The sequence below is a fragment of the Idiotropiscis lumnitzeri genome, chromosome 11, assembly GCF_059441095.1.
Source record: "Idiotropiscis lumnitzeri isolate Australia: NSW breed Sydney's pygmy pipehorse chromosome 11, RoL_Ilum_1.0, whole genome shotgun sequence".
NCBI lineage: Eukaryota > Metazoa > Chordata > Actinopteri > Syngnathiformes > Syngnathidae > Idiotropiscis > Idiotropiscis lumnitzeri.
The window spans coordinates 12,622,944-12,638,545 of record NC_142401.1 but is presented as its reverse complement, the minus strand read 5'-3'; the positions used below and the strand labels follow the sequence as shown (position 1 = coordinate 12,638,545).

At 41.7% G+C, this 15,602-nt stretch overlaps 1 protein-coding gene across 1 annotated transcript; it reads right to left on the bottom strand.

Annotated features, from left to right (window-relative positions):
• Positions 1-823: 823 nt before the first annotated feature.
• Positions 824-15,393, bottom strand: LOC148327531 (myosin heavy chain, fast skeletal muscle-like). The gene is made up of 42 exons (XM_088309752.1): positions 15,283-15,393; positions 14,864-14,887; positions 10,989-11,039; positions 10,536-10,748; positions 10,237-10,380; positions 9,999-10,155; positions 9,784-9,811; positions 9,571-9,682; positions 9,375-9,467; positions 9,201-9,264; positions 9,014-9,112; positions 8,822-8,925; positions 8,610-8,748; positions 8,405-8,523; positions 8,180-8,329; positions 7,936-8,106; positions 7,561-7,867; positions 7,394-7,461; positions 7,214-7,301; positions 7,017-7,134; positions 6,817-6,940; positions 6,597-6,733; positions 6,247-6,502; positions 5,921-6,163; positions 5,668-5,844; positions 5,420-5,565; positions 5,094-5,184; positions 4,617-5,006; positions 4,394-4,520; positions 4,193-4,311; positions 3,909-4,105; positions 3,646-3,829; positions 3,411-3,576; positions 2,935-3,059; positions 2,530-2,838; positions 2,234-2,437; positions 2,014-2,139; positions 1,649-1,819; positions 1,459-1,563; positions 1,277-1,372; positions 1,064-1,195; positions 824-969 (listed from the first exon to the last, which is right to left on the bottom strand). The coding sequence occupies exons 4-42, from the start codon at positions 10,734-10,736 to the stop codon at positions 949-951; spliced, it is 5,808 nt and encodes a 1,935-aa protein (XP_088165878.1). The 5' UTR covers positions 10,737-10,748; positions 10,989-11,039; positions 14,864-14,887; positions 15,283-15,393; the 3' UTR covers positions 824-948.
• Positions 15,394-15,602: the final 209 nt, after the last annotated feature.

Genomic DNA, 15,602 nt, shown 5'->3' with positions numbered 1-15,602 from the left:
TTGCATCGTTGCTTGGCTTTAAACTGGTAGTTTGGCCTGATTCGGTTTTGAAACTCAAATTGGGTGTCAATCCCTTTTCGTGCGTTTTAAAGATGAAGATATTATCAAATGAAAATCTACAAAGTTGTGTAAAAATTTGTGTCAGTTTTCATGTAAACAGGAAGTATCATACAATGCTAATGATGCTAACCATGTCGCTGATGCTTGACTTGTACTGCTCGTACTGCTACTACTTTAGAGATGACTCGACTAGACTAATTTCATTTTTGCCACAGTAATATTGAACTAGTTGGAAACTTGGTTAAGACCAGAAACATAACATACAACATATTGTGACTTACTTCCACCTCTACTTTTAAATATTTAGGCCTATGTGGTTGTCATAGTTTAGTTTTGGTTTCTAATATAATTGTTATCTCAGTTGGGGACTCATATTCAAGTTATTACAGCATCTATTTTGTTGAATTATTTGGATCAGTCCATACTGAGTACTGTGTGAAGTTCTCAAGCCATCATCAATCGTTGTCCCTCAAGGTCAGGGGCACTGTGACAGGAAGAAAAGCGATGATGGTGGTGCTCAAAGTGTGATTTTTACAGTGCACAATGCACATTAATGTATCCCATATGGGTAAATATTTAGCTATCCATTTTATTGCTTAAAGCAGTTACCTTTGAGGCACCACACTAGGGACTTAGGCTTTGTACTCGGCAAGAAACAAATTTGTAAATCTGTGACAGAATAAAGTGGGCAAATATTTGATGATATCTTATGTCATTACCGGAAGATGTGGAAAGAAGCAAGAAGAAGGAGCATGACACTGAGTGGCTGCTGCAAGCTATCTACCTTTATTGACAGAGTCACAACATGTTCAACATGTAATAATAACATGATCTGGCAACAAGAAAAACATATTATATGACTCTTGCTGCTTCACGTTGATTCCCCGCTCATTCCTCAGCTTCCTTGGACTGCAATGACAGTGGTGTGGAGAAAAAAAAACATTGGTCAAAATTTTGAAATAAGATCAGGTTGAGGTGTTTTACTTAGACGTCAATTTTTTACCTTAACCATCTCGCGGCTTTTTGCCCTCAGTTTGTTGACCTGGGACTCAGCAATGTCAGCTCTCTCCTGAGCCTCCTCCATCTCATGCTGAACCTTCCTGTACCTGGTCAGGTGAGAGTTGGACTGCTCCTCCTGTGCGAGAGGCCCCAGTTTGGTTAGAATGTTGCTCGATCATTTCTGAGGCAATATCATGGAATCATCCAGAATACTTACCGCCTCCTCTGACTGCCTCTTGTAGACCTTAACCTTCAGCTGGAGCTTGTCGACCAGGTCCTGGAGTCTGTGGACATTCTTCTTGTCCTCCTCAGTCTGTTGTAATTGACAATACTAATCTTAAAACCACTCTTTTCCCACTCCACGTGATCAATTGGTAAGATGACGATATTTCAACCTACCTGATAGGTCAGCTCCTTGACTCTTCTCTCATATTTGCGAACACCCTTGACAGCCTCAGCACCACGTCTTTGCTCGGCATCAACCTCATTCTCCAATTCACGGACCTTTTGGCGAAAGAGGTTCGATCTTGTAAACCGCAACTCTCCCGGGATAGGACTCGAAAATGTTTTGTTCTTCGAGACAACCTACCCGAGCCTCCAGTTTCTGGAGCTGCTTCTTGCCTCCCTTCATGGCCAGAGTCTCAGCCTCATCCAGACGATGCTGCAGGTCTTTGACTGTCACCTCCAGGTTCTTCTTCATCCTCTCCAAATGAGAGCTGGTGTCCTGTTCCTTCTTCAGCTCCTCTGCCATCATGGCAGCCTGAAAGTGTTGAGAAATAGGAGAGCGTTAATCAGGCTTTACTCACTTCCGTCCAGTCTCCATCTGAAAAAAGTTAAGATTGTTTAGCTCTAACACTTGTGTTCTGAATTAATACCTTAACAATGAGTTGTAGTACAATAACTCTGGAAGTTGAAAGATTCCAAGTTTTATTCTATTGCAACATGGTGACTCACATCGGTGATGGCCTTCTTGGCCTTTTCATCAGCATTTCTTGATTCCTGCACTGCATCCTCCACTTCACCCTGGACTTGGACAAGATCAGCTTCCAGCTTCTTCTTGGTGTTGATAAGGCTGGTGTTCTGAATTTAGAGTTTTGATTGCGTAAGAGTCGTCACCGAGCTATTTCATACTGTCCATCACTGTTGGCATATATGAAGAGTATTTCATATTTACCTGAGAGTGCAGCAGCGTCACACGCTCGCTGGCATCAACCAGCTCAGCTTCAGCCACTTTGCGGCTTCTCTCGGTGTGCTCCAGAGAAGCTCTCAGCTCCTCGATCTCAGCCAGCATCAGGTTGTTCCTGCGCTCCACCATGGCAACCTGCTCTCTCATTTCTTCCTGACCTCTAATTGCATCATCAAGGTGCAGTTGAGCATCCTAAATGAATTTTAAAAGCGCATGTTCAGTCCAGTTTCAACACGAAGACTTCCATCTTTAATCATGAATTTAAAAAAAATGGATGTGCGCACCTTGAGTTGTCCCTGGACATTCCTCAGCTGTTTCTGGGCTTCAGCTGCCTGGCGGTTGGCGTGGCTCAGCTGAATCTCCATCTCATTGAGGTCTCCCTCCATCTTCTTCTTCAGTCTCAGGGCATCGTTCCTGCTCCTGACCTCAGCATCCAAAGTGGTCTGCATGGACTCGATCACACGCTGACTGTTCCTCTTGATCTGCTCCATCTCCTCATCCTTCTCTGCAAGCTTTCTGTCAATCTCACCCTTAACCTGGGTCAGTTCGAGCTGAATGCGGAGAATCTTGGATTCCTCATGTTCAAGTGTTGCCTTGACAAAATCAATCAATCAAACAAAGTACGTTTTTGCTGTGGTTCCTGCATTTTTGTGAAATTATGTACGTCTTTTTATTTCCCGGAGCCATACCTCAGCCTCTTCAAGAGAGGACTGCAGTTCAGACTTCTCACTTTCCACAATCTTTTTGCTTTTCTCCAGTTCGTGAATGGTTTTGCCAGTCTGACCAATTTGTTCCGTGAGGTCTGAGACCTCCTCTGTAACACAGCATTACAATTGGGGACTTTTATTTCTTTATTTTTGCATGTTGAGATTCCTGGTAAAATGTCTGCGCCTTATGGTGATTGTCATAAAATTATTGATTACAGTTTTTCTCAGTGGCTCTTGGAAAGCAGTGGTTCAAAGCATATTGCGAAATTGACAAATGTGCGAATACAATAGTTTTCACAACAGCAGGTTACTGTGCCTTTGTAAAGTTTCCAGAGGGGGTGCATCCTCTTTTAAGTTTATCAACTTTGTACGAAAAAATGGTGGCGTGTCCAGTAAACCAAGATTTGAAAATACTGAAATAGGTGTTGGAATAATGTCAGGAGAATAATTTGGCTCACGTTGCAGATTTTTGTTCTCCCTCTTGAGAGTCTCCAGATGGTCCAGAGCTTCTTCATATGAATTCTTCATCTTGAACATTTCGGTGCTGAGAGAGCGGGCCTCCTTCATAGCTCCCTCCAGTTCGGCCTGGCTCTCTTCGTATTTCTGCTTCCACTCAGCAAGAACCTGAAAACATTTAAAAGGCACATTTATTAATAACTTGCTTGGACGGCCCCAAGCATAATCTGAACAGACCTTGTCAAAGTTCCTCTGCTTCTTGTCAAGGGCGGCGGCAACAGCATTCGCTCTCTCCACATCAATCATCAGATCTTCCACTTCACAATGAAGTCTCTGCTTGGTCTTTTCCAGAGAGGCGCATTTTGCGTTCACTGCCTCGATGGACTCCTCAGCATCCTGGAGACGCTGGGCAAGCTTTTTCCTGTTCAAAGTGTTTTATTTAAATATCGTGATACTGAAGCATTACTTGTGTGATCAATGGTATTGTTGTCACGACTCACTTGGCCTCCTCAAGCTCCTCGGTGCGCTGAATAGCGTCAGTTTCATATTTGGTTCTCCACTGAGCCACCTCACTGTTGGCCTTGGACAATGCCCTCTGGAGCTCTGCCTTGGCCTCCAGTTCCTCCTCATACTGCTCACGCAGCAGGTCACAGTCGTGACGGGAGGACTGGACAGCGTGGGCCAGCGCGTTCTTGGACTTTTAAGAAGAGAGATTTTTATCGAACGTTAGAAAAGTCAGAAAGTGCGGGTTCACTCAACTGAAGTTTAGTCGATAATCACGTACTTTAACTTCCTCTTCAACGTGCCTCTTGAGCTCTTCAATCTGCTGAATGTGAGCCTGCTTGCTCCTTGTCAGCTGAGAGATGAGGGCCTCTTTCTCCTCCAGCTGGCGACTGATTTCACCTAAGAAAAAAAAGATTGTTTTTCATCTACCTGTCATCCTTGAAGCAAAAATTTGTCTGGACATCGTGTAGTTTTCTCTCACCATGTTCTGTTTGCAGTCTTGCCCTGTGGACACCAACATCATTGAGCTGTCTGACATGCTCATCGTTTTTGGACTTCAGCTCGCTCAGTTGATCCTCAAGTGAACGGCACATTTTCTCCAGATTTGTCTAAAATTTGATTGTACAGGAAACATTAGAACTTGAGGAGTCAATGCCAAACTAAAAGAAATGTAGTTAGGTATGTGGCAAACAGTGTAGGTTAACCTTTGATTTGGAGATATTCTCCATGTTGCTGCTGAGGTCATCAATCTCCATCTTGTATTCGCTCTTCTCCTTCTCCAGCTTCTGTTTGACTCGCTGAAGGTTGTCGATCTGCTCCCCAAGCTCAGCCACGCTGTCAGCCTGCTTCTTGCGGAGAGCGGCAGCGGTGGCCTCGTGCTGCAGGGTGGACTCTTCCAGGTCACGACGCATCTTCTGGAACTCGGACTCGCGCTTCTTGTTCATCTCAATTTGAACAGCGGTGGCTCCGCCGGCCTCTTCAAGTCGCTCGCTGATCTCCTCAAGTTCCCTGGAGAGATCAGACCTCTGCTTCTCAACCTTGGCGCGAGCGGCACGCTCGGCTTCAATTTCCTCCTCAAGCTCCTCAATACGGGCCTGTTATTTGAAATCACAAAATGATAAAGTAGAGCTATGAAGTCAGGGCTGTCGCCACAGCGGTGAGTTTAGCATCCATTAACCAACCTGAATTTCTTTGATCTTCTTTTGATGCTGAGCACTGAGGGACTGTTCATCCTCAATCTTGCTAAGAAGCTGGCTTGATTCAAAGTCCTTCCTGTGTAACAATACAACTTCATTAGTATGTTTAAAGCCTGAATTAGGTGAAGCACAAAAGCAACTGAAGCGCATTGTCATCATCCCAAGTATGATATTTCCTGACATCATCTAAAATAATAGTTTAGTAGCCAGTGGGATGTGACTTATGACAAACATTATAGTTCATTCACAACGAAGACATTTTCATTCTTATGAATTCATTAATTCAACAGTGCGAATCAGCTTTCCCTTACTTCTTGAGTTTCTCATCAGACTGCTGCTTGTCATTCTCCAGATCCATGATGGTCTCATGGGCCAACTTCAGATCTCCTTCCAGCTTCCTCTTGGATCGCTCAAGATCCATACGGAGCTTCTTTTCTTGCTCCAGGGATCCCTCAAGCTGTTTAGATGATGGTGTATTGTTTTTATTATTATTATTTCCGCTGTTGTGGTTGTTGTTAGCAAATTATGTTTCGTGGGGAGTAAATCTGTAGTGACTCACGTCATCCACTTGCTGCTCCAGCTTGGTCTTGGCCTTTGTCAGAGTGTTGACTTTGTCTTCCTCAGCCTGAAGGTCATCAAGTGTCTGCTGATGGGCCTCTTGGAGGGCCTTCTTCTCTTTGGACAGCTTGGCAATGCTCTCATCCAGAGTGGCCATCTCCTCAGTCAGGTTTTTGGCCTGTGCAAGTGAATTCATGTTCATTGAATTGTGTTCTGAATAAATTGCCAAGTGCAAAAGATTGCAAAGAGCAAACCTTGTTCTCGGTGGCATGCTTCTCCTTCTCAACTTTAGCCAGGGTAAGCTCCAAGTCATCAATGTCTTTCTTCAACTCAGAGCACTCGTCCTCCAGCTTCCTCTTCTTTGCTGTCAGCTCAGCGTTCACCTCTTCCTCATCCTCTAGCCTCTCAGAAGCCTCTTTGGCCTTTGCCTCGAGCTGGATTTTGGCCTTGATGAGCCCCTCACATCTTTCCTCTGCATCAGCAAGGGTTTCACCATCCTGGAATCACAATGATGTAAAATTTTAACAAAGAATTCCTTATTTAATAAATAAATTAATGAGTAACTTCAAGTTCAACATACAGACTGAATCTGCAGCTGCAAGTCATTCTTCTCCTGCAGGAGAGAAACCATCTTCTCCTCCAGTTCCTTCTTCTTGGCCAAGGCCTTTGTGAGTTCCTCCTTGGTTTTTTCAAAGTCCTCTTTCATGGTGGCCATCTCCTTTTCAGCTTCTGCGCTCTTCAGCAGAGGCTTGATCTTGAAGTACAGCTTCATCCATGGCCAATGTTTGACATTGGTGAATGAACGGATGTTGTACTGGATGGAGTAGATGGCCTCTCTGAGAACAGCAAGCAAACACAAATCAACAGTTTTCAACAGAATGATGTAGCTTACTTATTGATGCCTTGAAAAAAAATCAAAACATCGTCTACCTCCTCGCCATCATCTTAACAAACTCCTTCCTCATGACGTAACCTCTGCAGAGAGCCTGTGTCATGGTCACCAGGATGGCAAGTTTTTCATCTCGCATCTCCTCAAGTGTACCCAGGAGACCGGCTTTGAAGAACACCTGAATTACAGTGGTCATGCAGTAAGGGATGTGCTGGAGTATTGAGTTGAAAGGATCCCGTTCAGTCCAGGTAAACAAATTACCTTTGTGTGTCCAAATTTGTACTGAGTCTGGTCAACATCAATAGAGCCCAAGAGTTTCTCTGAGGCTTTCTTGTTGTCGATGAATTGTCCCTCAGGGATCACACTGGCATTCAAAACTTTGTATCTGATTCAAGGGAAGTTGATTGTTATTTCTAGTCTTTGACGAATTCACGTGAATGATGTCTGATATTAAGCGTTACCTCTGCTTGAAGTCACCATAGAGGATTCTGCTGGGGAATCCCTTTCTGCAAATTCTGATACCCTCCAGCACACCATTACATCTCAGCTGATGGATGACCAAGAAGTTCTCCATTAAACCTTGAAAATGAGTTAAATTCAGTTAGCTTTGTGTTATTCTACTGTAGTCCTAATGTCATTGTAATAGTAGAGACTGTACCGGGAGTCTTGGATTCATTGGGAATCAAACAACGCACGAAATGAGGATGGGTGCTTCTCAAGTTGGTCATCAGCTTGCCCAAATTCTCCTGAAATGTTGGAAGAAAACAAACGCAATTTTGACACATACGTGGTGGAAGTCAGTATGTGATGCACATATTTTTGGCGGAGTGACGCTTACTCTGAACAGAGCCGACACAGTCTGGAAAGAGCCACCCTTCTTCTTGCCTTTTTTGCCACCAGACTCGGCTGTAAAGTGAACATTGCATGTCCGTTTTTATTGCGGCCTTTTTTTTCAAACCCATACAAAGTTTTCCAGAACACAACAGTTTGGTGATATGACTTTACCTTCATTTCCAGCATGTGCAGAATAGAGGAGAGCCAAAAGCTTGACGGAGGACTTCTGGTAGAGCTGAACAACTGAGTCGTTCAGGGGGTCCTTGTTCTTGTCCAGCCAGCCGTTGACGTTGTAGTCAACAGTGCCAGCGTAGTGAACAAGAGCAAAGTGGGCCTCAGCTTTGCCTTTGGCGGGCTTTGGCTTCTGGAAGGGGGCACTTTTGCCAATATGCTGGTCGTACAGCTTGTTCTTGAAGGTTACGTCTGAAGCCTTGGGGAACATGCACTCCTCTTCAAGGATGGAGAAGATGCCCATTGGCTGGAAGGAAATTGGTCTTTTACGGTTGTATCAACATCTTTATTTCCAAGTCAAGATTTCTTGCGTACCTTCTCAATAAGCTCAATGCAGGCAGCCAAGTCCATGCCGAAGTCAATGAACTCCCATTCGATGCCTTCTTTCTTGTACTCCTCTTGCTCCAGGACAAACATGTGGTGGTTGAAAAACTGTTGCAGTTTTTCATTGGTGAAGTTGATGCAAAGCTGCTCCAAGCTGTTGAACTGACACATGAAGGAAACGTCAACACCAGTTTTAAAGTGAACAGAATTTTGACAGAACTTTTGGTGTACTTACATCAAAGATTTCAAAACCAGCAATGTCCAACACACCAATGAAGAAGCTTCTGGGCTGCCTGGTGTCCAGCATCTCATTGATACGGACCACCATCCACAAGAACATTTTCTCATAGATTGATTTGCTGAGGGCTGAGACTGAATTGTTCACCTTTAATGACAAGGAAAGGGTATGTGTGAAGTTTTCATTTGAATGCATTCTGTCACTTTTTTTCCCCGTTTATACCTGTGGCACAGTCTGGCCCTTAGTCACATATTCATTCCCGACCTTCACTCTGGGATAACACAGAGCTTTGAGCAAGTCAGCAGAGTTCAGACCCAAGAGGTAGGCGATTTTGTCGGCCACTGAAAGTGAAACGGAATAATAGTTAAACATCCATATGAAAGGAAACATTTCTTGAATTTTCTTCAGAATGTCTTATATTTCCTACCCTCAGTGCCATCAGGCTCAGCCTGCTCCTCTCTCTGCTTCTGCTTGAACTTCATGTTGCCATGATGCATGACAGCTCCAGTCAGCTTGTACATTGCTGCCTTTTCATCTGCGGTGAATCCCAAAATGTCAATGGCAGTCTGCAAAGAAATCACATACAATTAGGATACAAATGCACGGGTTTGATCATTATGCCTGAATAGTCACACTTACATCAGTTGCGACGAATTCTTCTATGTCATCGATACTCTTGACAGTGATTTCACCTTGACTCACCATTGGGAAGTCATAAGGATTTTTGGTGATCAAGAGTGACTCTGTAATAATCATGTACATTAGTATATCTGTATATGCGGGAATAAACTCACTGACTGTAAAGTATCAATATCATCCACTAATACACACCAATCAACTCGGGCTTGTGGCCAGTCATGAGCTGATAGAAGATGTGGTAGCTCCTCTCAGCAGACAGTTGGAAGGTCACACGAGACTTCTCCAGCAGGTCTATTTACATTAATTTGGAAAAGGAAAATTATTCCCTACAACACTTGAAGTTGATAGTACAGAAGGAGTTTAAAATAAAGCAGCTTACATGTTTCAATATCAGCTGAAGCCAGCTTGCCAGTGGATCCAAAATGAATCCTGATGAATTTACCCTATGCAGGTACCAAATCACATTTTCTTTAGTCAGATATTATCAATGTTATTCGGATTTATTGAATTATTGTTTATACAAAATAAATATTCAAAGAAGAAAACAACTTACAAATCGTGATGAATTGTCATTCCTCACAGTCTTGGCATTACCATAGGCTTCCAGCAGGGGGTTAGCTGCAATGATTTGATCTTCCAGAGAGCCCTAGATAAGAAATGACACTTGTCAGTCACCCACAAAACATGCAGCGACTTGCTTTTGAAGACAAATGTCATATTTCATAAGAAATGTAGTCATCCCTCTTCACCTGCATTTTGCTAGCTACTTGTTCTTGCTTCTTTCCTCCAGCCACTGCGATTGTCGCAAAGTACTGGATGACACGTTTGGTGTTCACAGTCTTTCCTGCACCGGATTCTCCACTGGTTGACAAAATGGATTCAAAGGCAGTTCGTTAAAAAAAAGGACAAGAGTGGAACAGTAGTTGCAATGCAAATAAACATACAACTATGTGTGCACTTACGTAATCAGGATTGACTGGTTTTCTTTATCTGTAAGATATCAAAAAAGGGTTACAAAAGTTTGAATAGCTTCCGTGTTGGACTCCTCAAGTAATGATGAGGTGAGACTTTTTATTTTGCTTAGCAGTCTCCCTTTACTAACATGAAGTGCATTGTGGCAAATAAAAATCGACTCACTCACTAAACCATCCCAAAAAACGCTTTCTTTTCAAAGTACCTTGGAGCATGAACTGATAGGCGTTGTCAGAGATGGAGAAGATGTGGGGTGGAGCCTCAATCCTCTTTTTGCCTCTGTATCCTGATACGACAACTGCGTCGTACACTGGGAGCCACTTGTAGGGGTTGACAGTGACGCAGAACAGCCCGGAGTAGGTCTGTTGAAAAGCATATGATCTGTTCAAAATCATTCAAAGAACAACAATTTGGAGCCATTGTCTGTTCTGAGCGCAACTCACGTAGATCATCCATGCGGCATAGCGCTCTTTGAGGTTATACAGCACAGAAGGCTCGCTGAGGTGGGTCATCATGGCCATGTCCTCAATCTTGTCGAACTTGGGTGGATTCATGGGGAAGATGTCATCCTCCTTCACAGTCAGACTCTGCCAAAGAACCACAAGTGTCACAGATATGAACGCTTAAGTTGTGTGTCGAAGAAAATAATTTTCTTCGCTTGAAGGTAGCAAGTCGATTTTTGCCTCAGTTCAGAGACCACTTTCAAAGTGTTTGTTTTTCATTTTTTTTCTTTCACTCTCACCTTCCCAGTGAGCGTCTCCACGGTAGCTTTACCACCCTCTTTCTTCACGAGTTTACCCTTGAGGTACATCTCGGCGGGTTCAGTCACAAAGTAGGCTGTTTTGGCATCAAAGGGTGTGTTTTGAGCTTCAATTCGCTCACGTTCCGGCTTCCGGAGGTAAACGGCCGCCGGGCCAAAACATTCCATTTCCGGGTCGCCCATGATGACCTTTTACTACAAGCAATGAAACAAAATGATCATTTTTTTTTGTCAACAACAACAGCAACAACAGCAGTTAGATAGGTCAGATGTTCTGAAATGAGTTCTATTATTCGAGTAACACAGCATGGATCTTCTTCTTACTAAGACACAACATAACAGCCATGAATGCCATGGCATGATTATAACAATTTAAAGCATAGTACGTGTAAGTAGATTATGTTACCATGTACTCCAAATGTATAGTTAATTTACCTTTGAGGACACCACCACGTATGAAGAAAATCTGGGAGGCTTCAGAGCAGACTGTGAAAAAGATAGAAGTAGATGTGAGGCTCAAAGAGCCTTTTTACAATATACAATTTACCCTCATAATTGTCAAAGACAAGTGGATTTTCCCCCAAACATCATTTATTCAAACTCTTTCATCTTAGACTTGTATGCATTCTTCTCCACTTAACAGAATTATTTACGGGGCACAAATGATAATTGGAGGTTTTCCCAGCCTCTTGTAACATATTGACTGTAGCTTAGCTTTTGAGCAACCTACCTTCGATGGATGTCTGTCATGGACGGATTCTTACGCTGCCTTTTATACTGTAGGACAGGATGCCATCACATGTACCTTGCTCTATTTGGTCATGTTGCTTGGCATGCCACTTGAGAAGTACTTCTTACGTCTTGCTGCCATAGGAAATATTTATATATCTTCCTTGTAGTCTTCGTGAGAGCATTTGGGTTCATCTCAAAAGATGCAACTCGTCGCAATATACAATTACTTAAAATACGCTATAATTAATTACATAGCTTGCACAAGAATTGGTTGCAGTGGTGTGTTGTTAAGAGGAGTGAGATATTTAAAAGGTGAAATTGTTCATTTTTTAACTGAAAATGCAATGCATGTAAATGGTGGAACTGTAGTACATTGTTGGCGAAAAATTGCTGTATCTGCAACTACATGAATATGGAGTGTATGTAAATTCTGCTTCGGGTTAAGTGAGCATGTGCAGACAGGCCGAAGGTGTGACTGATAGCTCTGTTTAATGCTCCCTGGCACAGCAGTGGTCCCTTGGTATGCTTTGGAGGAGCTATAAAATATCACCCATATACTGTTTCAGAGTCCATACAAGTCAGAAATGATTAAAAATGAATCAGTGCCATTGAGCTTTGAAGAAAGGAAGGATCGCCAAGGGATTCATTGCCGCGACAGTGCCAGCAGCTATTCTTGTTTCTTCCTCTTAAGGGACGTTCAAGGCACTCACAGACAATCCCGAAATGTACCTTGCTGAGTGATGCATTCCAGTTGCACTTTACGGAAGACGAGTGTTTTGTGTTTGATTTTGTGACTATCAGCTTATTTCTTTGAGCACGGCCTCGGTTTAGGCGATGCGGTCAAAGCCAAGGGTTTTTGCCAAGAATGTGGCACTCGGCCAGCACAATCGAAAACGGTGTGGAGACACACTAGGGACTGCTGCCATTGGAAAAGGGATCAACTTACAGCAGTGAAAAACAAGAAGAAATTCTAAAGGGGTTACCCGCAAGATATACTGAGCTTCTGTCTCCAATAAATATGTGTCACACGATACCCACTCTGAAATCTTGCGTCTTATTAGGGCAAAACTCAAATATAGCACCAGGCCAGTGTTGATGCTCATGCCAAAGCCACATGCCCAGGAGGCTTATTGTGTTTTTATGGCATTTGATCTTTGTCTGACAGTTTCTTTATTTGTCAAGGAGCAGCAACTGCTTTAAGGATAACTAACCAAGGTGAGAGGAGTGAGCACCATTCCAGTCTGAATGGACTGTCACATCCAAGTTTAAGTTTTTTAATTCAACCTCATCAAGTTGTTGGGAGTGTGCTTTTGAGTTTGTATGACCAAGCTGTACTGTAATATTTTTAATGTCAATTCGATGTAAAATATGTTTGGGCATCCCTTTTTAAGTACTTTTAGTCATTCCGTTACCACTTATTTATGAATATGTATGCAATCAATCATTGAGAATATTATATATGTATGTGTGTGTATATATATATATATATATATATATATATATATATATATATATATATTGAATATCAATTAAAAACTATAAACATACCAGGCAATCCATGTGTTGGGTTAATTATTCATTATTTCAAGCAAGTTTTTTGTTGGATTTGGACCCCGGCTAGATGTCCATCTTCTGGCGACTCTCTTAGGATTAGTGTGTGAAAAGACGGGAGCTTATGGGGTGAGGAGGTGTGGTCTTACTTGATACTTTGAAGGCTGCTGCTTGATTTAGATGACAACTGGCCTCATAGTGCGCCTGGCTTGTTTAAAACAACACTGATTGCCCATATGACAGTTTGATCAAACAAGTCAGTCAATAGAATTCATTCTTGAGAACAACACACCGCTAAATGATCACACTAACAGATCTTTTGCTTTGCTGTCAATCACCGACGGTCTGTCTCATCGATTTGTGTGTGTGGGACTTTTAGTTGCGGGTCAGTGGCATCTTTATAAACACCAGGGGGGCGTCAAATGGCAGAAGTGCAAACACACTTCTAATGTTACCAGCTTCTGTTATGAAAATGCTGTGGTGCCATAACCTAGCACCTTAACACTCAGTACGACGGTGTCTTAGGCGGTCACACTTGCTACTGTAAGGAAATTTTTACAACGCAAACCCCATGATGTTTTAGGGGCTGTTGGATCATGTATTTCCATTTGTATTTTGTACTTCGTGAGGTCGTAAAGGGCCGCTGCAGTCGATCCCGCAATAACTTGTTCAGAAGAAACTTCGACAGAGCATCACTATTACGGACAAATGTGTGGATATTCATTTGCTGATTATGATTAACTCCTCGATGGAGCCATGTAATCTTAAACTGAAATTCATGTATGCTATTACCTCGTTTACTTTAACACCTTGAGATACGAGTGACCTGAGTTGTTCTGGAGTTAAAAGCCGGTCGGCCGTTTAAATTCTTTTTTTTTTTAAATTTAATTTAGGAGCAAAAACTTGAGGTATGAGCACTGTCTGTTGACAGTAAACTCAACTTTCAACTATTCTTGAGACAAGAGGCTTTACGATGTTTATCACCATTCCCAGTTAGTTTGCCACCAAATGAAACATAAAAAGAAGAGAATTACACATCATGTATTTAAAAACACCACATGACTTTGCCTCAAAGTCTGCCGGCTTAATGCAGACGCATAATAGAAACTGCCAGATATGGGCTAACGATATCATTGATGCTGTGGTGTTACAACTCTCTTAAGAGACCAGAAGGTGCAGCTCAATGTCAATTGAGATGAAGCATAAAAATACAAGCAAAATAAATAGCAAATAAAAGTAAATACATTTAGTAGTGACCACTAAACTGCAGAAAGTACCAGGAGTCTCTTAAGGATCAGGTGTCTATTTTTAGAATATGAAATTATGCCTACGATAAATGCTTTTTATATAGTAAATGCAGATCCTTATTCTTTGAAAACACAATAAATAGATTGACATATATCTGTATTATAACAATTATTGAATTATTCTGGATAATATTAAAGGCACTGTCGATCACTAAAGGTTGGGATTCTGTTGCTTTCTTTCTTTATTTATTTATTTATTTATTTTGAACATGTCAATACAGAACAGATTGATCAGGCTATTCTTTCTGGTCCTTCTCTTTGTGACTTAATGCTTCCCACAACAGGCAGCAGCACTTGTAAACTTTGCAGATGCCCTGTGAGCTGTGTAGAGACTTTGCGTTATGGTAAAGAGGTCCACTGTGACAAATGGTGGTCATATATAGCACCCAAGTAAAAATAATTACAAGCTCCTAGTGATGCAGCTTTTTTTTTTTTTTTTTTTTGAAGCGGACACCAGGCACTATATGAGGAGGTGGCGTTTCATTATACTCAGTCGATTGAAACACATGCATGCACTGTTCAACAAAAATGTCTGCAAAATTATGTATTTTATTGTGCTTAGTGTATATTCCTTTTTTCCAGCTTTTTGCTGTTCATATATTATTAAAGGGAGTAGGATACAATATTCAACTGTCCTGTGATGTTTAATGGTTAAAACATCTAAAAACCTCCAGTCTTCCACAGATAAAAAAAAAGAAAGTAGAAAGTGAAAATTCTTACCATGAAATGGAGAGAAGTCCATCCCTGTTTCAACAAAAAAATTAAAACAAAAAAAAAAAACACTTTCTGTTCTAACATTATTATGTCATGATTTTTTCCCCACAAAAACACACACAGACTCACTACTTCAACAAATTTTCTTCATTTCATATCTTTTTCTTCATTATCCACAAGGGAATGGTGGCTGCTCTTCATTAATCAAGCTAACTTTACTTGAATAATATTATTATTCACAATTCCACACAAGAACATCGTTAAGAATATTGATCATTCTATAGAGAAAAATTAAAGCATCTCTACAAACTGCATCCCATAATAAACCAACATATTGCTAAATAAATCCCTCTTTGACCTTATCAATCAAAACTGCACATTGTTGTCTATCCAATCATCACTGATCAGAAATAACTGTAACTTACCTTCTTTTATGTCTCGTGTCTTCCCCAAACAACTGCACAAGTCTTTGCATTTACTGTGATGATGTGAAAAAAACATCACTGAATTGACTACTTTGACTCCCACTACTAAAAAACTACTCCTAAAGATGTTGGGACTGAGACGCAAAATGGATAACTTGAAGCAGGAATAGGAAGCTTCACGGACTGGACACTTTTCCTCTGGGGTCTGTGGTGCTGAAATACAGCTGGCATGTAATTAGTAGAGAAGCCTTCAATGAATTTATAAACAATTGGAAGAGTAACCTCTTGGGCATTTGTGATTTGTGGACGCTATTTGCGTT

What these genes read in the sequence shown, in the direction of transcription:
- LOC148327531 (XM_088309752.1), bottom strand. Translation starts at nt 10,736, where the DNA reads ATGGGCGACCCGGAAATGGAATGTTTTGGCCCGGCGGCCGTTTACCTC. An exon ending in CTATCAGTTCATGCTCCAAG is followed by an intron (nt 9,812 to 9,998) that starts GTACTTTGAAAA and finishes GATATCTTACAG; the next exon opens with ATAAAGAAAACCAGTCAATC. An exon ending in ATGACAATTCATCACGATTT is followed by an intron (nt 9,265 to 9,374) that starts GTAAGTTGTTTT and finishes GTACCTGCATAG; the next exon opens with GGTAAATTCATCAGGATTCA.